The sequence below is a fragment of the Humulus lupulus genome, chromosome 4 (genome assembly GCF_963169125.1).
Source record: "Humulus lupulus chromosome 4, drHumLupu1.1, whole genome shotgun sequence".
In the NCBI taxonomy this organism is placed as follows: Eukaryota; Viridiplantae; Streptophyta; class Magnoliopsida; order Rosales; family Cannabaceae; genus Humulus; species Humulus lupulus.
The window spans coordinates 62,013,023-62,021,512 of record NC_084796.1 but is presented as its reverse complement, the minus strand read 5'-3'; the positions used below and the strand labels follow the sequence as shown (position 1 = coordinate 62,021,512).

The 8,490-nt window shown below is 33.6% G+C and overlaps 1 protein-coding gene across 1 annotated transcript; it reads left to right on the top strand.

Annotated features, from left to right (window-relative positions):
• The first annotated feature begins 3,239 nt into the window (after positions 1 to 3,239).
• On the top strand, positions 3,240 to 8,365 carry LOC133830491 (ABC transporter A family member 2-like). The gene is made up of 16 exons (XM_062260479.1): positions 3,240 to 3,744; positions 4,144 to 4,375; positions 4,469 to 4,638; positions 4,727 to 4,912; positions 5,045 to 5,140; positions 5,228 to 5,428; positions 5,544 to 5,703; positions 5,793 to 6,019; positions 6,104 to 6,221; positions 6,312 to 6,388; positions 6,542 to 6,631; positions 6,799 to 6,942; positions 7,054 to 7,359; positions 7,441 to 7,521; positions 7,633 to 7,812; positions 7,902 to 8,365. Exons 1-16 carry the CDS (start codon positions 3,376 to 3,378, stop codon positions 8,169 to 8,171), a joined length of 2,907 nt encoding a protein of 968 aa, XP_062116463.1. The 5' UTR covers positions 3,240 to 3,375; the 3' UTR covers positions 8,172 to 8,365.
• The last annotated feature ends 125 nt before the right edge of the window (positions 8,366 to 8,490 follow it).

The window sequence follows — 8,490 nt, the reverse complement described above, 5'->3', positions numbered from 1 at the left end:
GTCAACATGAGTAATGCAGCTAATAAAACTCTCTATGATAATCATGAGACAACTAAAGCTCACGAGGTGTGCTCATTGGATTCTAGTCATTGTTGGTTTTTTTATTATTATTATAATAATAAAACCATATTTACTTCATGTTTTTTTACTTTCAGCTATAACATTATTACTCACCACTCAATTAAATATTACTTAATAGCATAAAAAGGTTACTTATACTAACAAAAACAAATAAAATTACTTCAAGGTTTTCTACTTTGCGATACAACGTTATTACTGACCATTTCATTAAAAATTACTTAGTCGTATCAAAAAATTACTTACCCAATATCGTAAATAAGTTCAAACACAATACATATTTTACCTTATTGCCCTCAACTATACACTTTTTGGACGACAAATTACTTTATTGTCCTTACTTTTCATAGCCATATCAACACTATTTCTTAGATCTGGTTTACACAACCGGTCAATCAAGCATAAAGTTTAAAAAAGAAAAACACCAAAATTGTTCAAAGTTTGACACTTGGCAAATTATTTGGGTCCCACTTGTTGGACTAAGTCCCGTGAGGGACTAAAGAATTTGCCATAATGTAAAACTTGTATTTTAGAAAAAAGAATAGGCCACTCATTCGCAGTGCTGTAAGGTCAGCGATCCAATGGAGACTAATTATTGAAGATTTTGATAATAAATAAATAATTATATTCTTTAAATGGTGGGAAGTTAGTAAGAAAGTAACGAACATAGGTTGCTTTTAGAAAAAGGTTAAGGCAAATTCTTTAGTCCCTCTCATGACTTAGTCCCACAAGTGGGACCCATTAGATTTTCCAAGTGTCATGATGTGGGCTAGTTTGGTGTATTTATTTTTATAGTATTTTACCTATAGAATCGGTAATATAAACCAATTGTGAATAGTTGTATTGATATGGGTGTTAAAGGTAAGGGCAATGAGGTAATTTTACGTCAAAAAAAGTGTACAGTTGAGGAGAATATGATCATCTTGGTATTGATTTGTAACTTATTTACGATATTGGTAAAGTATCCTTTTGCTACAGGTAAGTAATTTTGAACTAAGTGGTAAGTAATAATGTTATAGCATAAAGTAAAAAAACTTGAACTAATCAGTTTAATTTTGTGTGTGTGTGTGTGTGTGAATTGTGTTAGTAAAAGCTTAAAATATGTTTTAATGGTTGAATGAATGAATTAACACTAATTAGGGTACCTTAGTGTTGTATAATTAATTTTGTATAAATTTTATCCATTATGGTATTAGGTACCTTAGAGTTTCACTTTCCATAAGTATTCTTTTAATGAATTTTTTTGTAACAAAATTAGAGTAGATTGTAAGAGTACCAGAATATTAATACTACTAATTGTAATGTAACTAAGACTAGGGCATGATGCATGGTAACTTTAATTGCTTTCATCTTTTTTCTCTTATTTAAAAATCTACTTAATTCTCTTGCAATTACGTTGGTATATTCTCACAAATAAAATGATTTTTACAAATTAAACAACAACACTATACAATTTGCACTTAACTTTCTAACAAAAAAACTTGAATGAAACCAAAAAATATCACAATGACTTTCATCAAACGGGGCTTGTACAAGACAATTATTAATAAATGCTATCATTAACTCAAACCACATTTAATTATGAAAACTAGTCATGATCATACATAAATAATCATTAATTTCTTAAGAGTTAGCAAGGGGTATATGTGTATTTTAACACATCCTCAACCAAACACCATAATCCCACCATCCACCGTAGATCTAATGGCTGAAAATAGATTAATGACTAAATCCTTCACATTCAAGTGAGAGACTAAAGAATGGTCTAATATTTTATATATAAAGATTATTTTACTGTTTATAGTCTAGTCCGATTGATATCATTATTTTATTGTTTATAGTCTAGTCCGATTGACTTCCATTTTGATATCATTATTTTGCCTTGCAATTTCCCCTCAACAATTTTAGAGTTACGAATTTACCCTTCCTATCAACATTCCTAATTGACTAAAGTGCCCTCCCTTCCTACTTTTCCCATCTTGAATTTTAGTCCGATCCAACAATATAGATGCGTGGCTTTTTAAATAGATTTTGTCTTGATTTTATGACTTGTCAAACATATAATTCATTAATTTAAAAAAGAAGAAGCATATAATTCATTTTAACAAACGCCCTACAACAAAATTCATTTTTGTCCCAATATAATTTGTGATTAAAAAAGTTCATCTTTAAAAACTTTAATCACATAGTTTTAATTTATTGAAACTAAATATAAAAAAAACTATTATTACTTATAAAAAAATTATCATTACATTAAAAATAATTTGTATCTAAATGTTATTTAGTTTCATTAATTTTAGTGGTAAGTTAAAATGACATAAATTAAACAAAAACTGTATTTCCATAATTAATACGTTGAAAAATTATTAATTTATTTATAAAATAATATTTGAATTAAATAATAATTTTTTATGGTCAGAAGTTTTGTTGTTATTGTGCTATATTTAAATAATAATTTTATTTGGGTATGTTTTACATGACTAGCTTTACATAATAGTTGTTTTTGGCTGTAGACAGTTTGGTTCATTGTTGTTTTAATGACTTATTTGTATCTATTAGCAAGTTATGGAAATTTAAGTTATATGGAGGAGGGGATGATTACGAAGTCATTTCATCTCATTATTTTTTTTAAATAATGTAAATATCTCACTAATTATAAATCGCCTAATAGTAAAATATTATTCTTTTATAATTATTATCTTTTTAAAATAAAAAATTCTCGCTGGAATAGTTTATCATTATTTTTCTAAAAATCTGAAGCAGTCTTCCCATCAGTTAAAAAAAAGACAATCGTCTATACTTTGATTATAATTAATTATATACAAAAAAAAATGTTACCACTACAAAAATCTCTTGAAACAAGAGTAAAAGATTTACAAAATATAAACACATTCCCCAATAGTATTCTATTCGCCTGTTTTTTGTTTTTTTGAGGGGAAGTATCACCTGAATTTACCAGTATAATAATAATTAAGGACGGACTTATGTATTCAATATTCATACGTAAGAGTGAAAGATACAAAAACGCGTTGACCATATAATAAAAAAATTCCTTAAGGCAGTGGCACGATCGTAAATAAACTAAAAATTATGACCTATTCTACTCTTACCACCTTCATAAGTCTAACCGCGCCTTTTGAAAAAGAACAAAAAAAAAAGGGGCTCTCTGCTGCATATTTATATGTTGCTTCACCTCCCATTATCAAATTTCACATTAAGAAATTTATAATATAAATTTTAATTTTGAAAAATAAAATAAAGAAAAAGAGAAAAATTGAACTCTGAAACCCAGAATCCATGGAATTACGGAGTGGTTTTGCATTGTTGTTTCAACAATACAAGGCACTTTTGAAGAAGAACTTCTTGCTCTCATGGCGGAACAAGAGAGCCACTTTCCTCCAGCTGTTCGCCTCTTTCTTCTTCATCTTTCTCATTTTTGTTATCCAGGAGGCCATCAAAGCTCGCTTCTCTTCCGCTACTTCATTTAAAAGTGTCACCGACCCCGACCCTCAGTTCTCTTTCCCGATCTTGCCATGTGAGGACAAGTACTATGTCAAACTTCCTTGCGTCGACTTTGTATGGAGCGGAAATGGAAGCGCTAGGATCACTAGCCTTGTTAACGCCATTAGAGACAATAATCCTGGGAGACCGATTCCTTCAGATAAGGTAATTGCATTAACTGGAATATATTTTTTTCCTGTTTGGTTGCTGAGAAAAAGAAAAAGTGAGAAGGAAAAGAGAAAAAGCATGCAGAATCCTCGTTTGCTTGCGTTTGGTCTGTTATGAAAGGCCACGTGGCAGTTTACAATTTCGTATTGAGATTTTGCGCTTTGGACAATTCGGAATATCAAAAGAAAAAGTAACATTATTTTGTCTTAAAGAGTTTTATTTTTCCTTTTTTGAATTGTCTTAAAGCTTTTTGTGGATTTTATTATAAATATTTATATGTTTACACATCCTTGCAAAAAGTTTAATTAGCAAAAAGCTACGCGGGAAAGTTTGAAACATGAATGACAATTGATAATACAAATTGCCCTGTCTTTGGCAATTTCTTTGTCTGAGCAGGTCAGATCATTTAGAACAGCAAATGAAGTAGATGACTATCTGTACAAAAATCCAATGACCTGTCCGGGAGCTTTATATTTTGTGGAAAGAAATGCTACTGTAATTAGCTATGGCGTTCAGACTAATTCAACTACTCTGGCAAAGCGTGGGACTTTCGAAGACCCAACATTTAAGTTTCAAATTCCACTCCAGATTGCCGCGGAACGTGAAATTGCAAGATCGCTTATTGGAGGTATTGGATTTAATGGGCTATTGTTCTTTCGTTTTTTTTAAAGGTTTTATTTCCAACATTTATGGACTGAACTGATGTATTACATATGTTTAGTTCCAAACTTTAGCTGGTTCGTCACACTTAAGGAATTTGCACACCCTGCACTGGATATCTTTTCTGCATTGGCTACAGTAGGACCGGCCTTTTTCCTGGCAACTGCCATGTTTGGATTCGTATTACAGATGAATTCTTTGATCACAGAAAAAGAACTAAAACTGCGGCAGGTGCTGAATTTGTCCTGTACTCTAGGAGTTTAAATTGATTTATAAAACGACCCAATTTCTTATTTTCCTATCTTGTCTCAACCTGCAGGCTATGTCTATGATGGGTCTTTACGATTCTGCTTACTGGTTGTCATGGCTCACGTGGGAGGGGATTCTTGCCCTTATCTCATCACTTGTTATTGTTCTCTTTGGCATGATGTTTCAGTTTGACTTCTTCTTGAACAACAATTTTGCTGTTGTATTTTTTGTGTTCTTTCTGTTCCAACTCAATATGGTAAAGACTAACTTCTATTCTTGGGTCTGTGTTTTGAATTATGCTTCTTTTGGTTACCTTCGGTCTTATACCGGACTTTTTTTTTAATTATTATTTTTAATACCCGTTTATTTATTTCTATTTGGATCATAGCTTGGCTTTGCCTTCTTGTTGTCAGCCTTCATTACCAAGGCATCTTCATCTACAAGTGCTGGTTTCTTCATATTTATTGTTGGCTCTGTAACCCAGGTAAGCTCCCCTTTTTAATGATTTCATGATTCAAGAAGAGAAGTAATCATTAAATTAGTAACAACATATACCATTTTCTCATTGCAGCTTGTTACAGCATTTGGATTTCCCTACAATGAAAGCATATCTAAGCTACTCAGAAACATTTGGTCAATCTTCCCACCTAATCTTCTAGCTGAAGCGTTACAGTTACTCGTTGGTGCAACTGCCACTCCCCAAGATGTGGGGGTCAGCTGGAGTAGTAGAGGAAAGTGTGCGCCAAATGATGACGAGTGTGTGATAACAATTGTATGTGAAAATATTGATGATTTTAGAATACATTGTGGCATTTGATAAATTTTTAGTACTTATCAAATACATCGTTTACTGCTTTATTTTTATTATTTGGGAAAATTTTTTACAGAATGATATTTACATTTGGCTGGTGGCTACATTCTTCATTTGGTTTGTGTTGGCAATCTACTTTGATAACATTATCCCCAATGTGTCTGGTGTAAGAAAATCTGTGTTTTACTTTTTAAATCCTGGGTACTGGATAGGAAAAGGTGGAAACAATGTGAAAGGTAAGTTGAGCTTAAATTATGCTTTCACTCGAGCTTTCCTTGTAGACTGATACTTGCAGCTTAATGCCCTCTCCTCTTGCTCTTCACAGAGGGTGGCATTTGTAGTTGCATAGGCTCTGTTCCACCACAGGAGCATATTGCCCCAGATGATGAAGATGTCATTGAAGAGGAGAACTTAGTAAAACAACAAGCTACGGAAGGTGTTGATGACCCAAACATTGCTGTGCAGGTCCGAGGCCTGGGAAAAACTTATCCTGGGTCTACAAACATTGGTTTCTGCAAATGCAAGAAAAATTCACCATACCGAGCTCTAAGGGTGAATATTGATATTTTGCTATTGTTTTCCCTTCCAATACTTGGCACAGCAACAGGTTGAGTATACCTTTTCTATGTTCTTCAGGGCTTGTGGGTGAACTTTGCAAAAGATCAGTTGTTTTGTCTACTTGGACCAAACGGAGCAGGCAAAACCACAGCAATTAATTGTTTGACAGGAATCACCCCGGTGACTAATGGAGATGGTAATTTGTTGATTATTGTTGCATTTTTTTTATTTATCAAACTATTGGTGATATTAATCAATAAGCCGTCTTTGCTTGCAATTTTGACAGCCTTGATATATGGGATATCTGTACGTAGCTCCATTGGCATGTCTAAAATTCGAAAATTGATAGGAGTTTGTCCTCAGGTAATCCTTTCCCTCCCTCTCTCATAATGGGTTTTGTATAATCCGAGTAGCATACATCATTGTTTTCTTGACAAGAATATATGAATATCTTATTATCACCAATAACATTGGGAAAAAATGACTAATCCGTCTTTGTGTTTGTCTCTTTCATAGTTTGATATTCTCTGGGATTCACTTTCTGGGAAGGAACACCTTGATCTCTTTGCCAATATAAAGGGCCTACCCTCATCTTCAATAAAATCGGTATGTAACACTAGTGTGTGTGTGTGAGGATAGTTGATTCTTTTCCCACATGTTTTGTTACTCATAGATGTTATGCTTATGATGACTATCTTGATATGCTACCATTGTTAAGCAACAGTGTTTTTTCAGATTCTGCATTTTTACTTGAGTGCTTTTCTGAAATACAGGTTATTCAAAAATCACTTGAGGAGGTGAAACTCGCTGAGGCATCCAACATACGAGCTGGCAGTTATAGTGGAGGAATGAAACGTCGACTTAGTGTTGCAATAGCCCTTATTGGTGATCCAAAATTAGTCATTTTGGATGAACCTGTATGTAGCTGAGACTGTTTTTCTATAATGCTTACTGCATTCCTGTTGCGGTTTCATTACTGGTCATATTAGTTTACTGATCTGTTATATAATTTTCATTTCGATATGCAGACAACTGGCATGGACCCAATAACAAGAAGACATGTATGGGATATTATAGAGAATGCTAAGAGAGGGCGTGCAATAGTCCTAACAACACACTCAATGGAAGAAGCTGACATTTTAAGTGATCGGATTGGAATTATGGCCAAGGGTAAGCTACGCTGCATCGGAACCTCAATCAGATTGAAGTCGCGTTTTGGGACGGGTTTTATTGCTAATGTGAGCTTTTCTGGTAGCACCAATGGACAAGCTACTCCCAACAGGGACGTAGTTGATACAACTCATCATGAGGATGTGAAGCAGTTCTTTAAACATGTATGTTGACTAAATCAATTGTTCATGATTTTTCTTTTACTAATGAATGGTTCATTTCTAACTTGAGTAATGTTTTGTCAGCATTTAAATGTTGTACCAAAGGAGGAGAACAAAGCCTTTTTCACCTTTGTCATTCCTCATGACAGAGAGGTGCTTTTGCCGGTAAGCCTTTATAATTTGGTTCCTCTGCATCTAAATTTTTGAACTTTTCTTTTTGTCCTTACAGTTCCTCTAGCTTGAGTTTTGCATCTTTGGATATCTATTGTCGAACAGAATTTTTTTAAAGACCTCCAAGATAGAGCAAGTGAGTTTGGTATAGCTGACATTCAACTCGGTCTCACAACTCTTGAAGAAGTTTTCTTAAATATCGCAAAGCAAGCCGAACTAGAAAGTGCAACAGCTGAGGGTATACTTGTTCCTCTTACTTTAACAACTTCAGGAACATCAATTGAGGTAAGCCACTGCTTGTTATTTGTTTTACGAAAGAGATGAATTGGAAGCATTATTACTAATACATAAAAATACTACAATTTGTACTGCAGATACCGGTTGGAGCTAGGTTTGTGGGGATTCCAGGAACTGAAACTGTAGAGAATCCTAGAGGAAATATGGTAGAAGTATACTGGGACCAAGATGAGTTTGGCAATCTATGCATCTCCGGCCACTCAGATGAAACTCTAATACCTCCAAACGTTGATCCAGTAGTTTCTTTAGTACCTGCTCCACAGCGCAGAGGTATCTTAGGCCGACCAGGAGTAGCCCGGGGCATTGTGCTTGATCCCAATCAAGTCATCAGTAGTAACTCTCATTGATGCCTCTACATACATACGAACTCATAAAGGTCTTGTTCATTTTTCTAAGCACCACGTTTTGTAACTTCAATTACAACCAGTTTACATCATGCTAAGTTTTGGCACATTTGAATTATTTTGTATAATGTTGTAGATATATGTATTTTATAGTTTATGCTACATGTTTATATATTCAATCTTTCAATTAAACTTTACTCTTTTAAATGTTCTCCCCAAAAATACTCATCGTTTGGGATAGGTCTAGCATTAGTACCAACGCTGTATAAGGGGACTAAACAACCTAGACTAGTAGTTTTGTTCGAAACATAAAATAGATTGG

Excerpts from the sequence above, each read along its gene's own strand:
- LOC133830491 (XM_062260479.1), top strand. The coding sequence starts at position 3,376 with ATGGAATTACGGAGTGGTTTTGCATTGTTGTTTCAACAATACAAGGCA. Across the intron at positions 5,141-5,227 it reads TTGTTGGCTCTGTAACCCAG|CTTGTTACAGCATTTGGATT; the intron begins GTAAGCTCCCCT and ends TTCTCATTGCAG. Across the intron at positions 7,522-7,632 it reads ACAGAGAGGTGCTTTTGCCG|AATTTTTTTAAAGACCTCCA; the intron begins GTAAGCCTTTAT and ends ATTGTCGAACAG.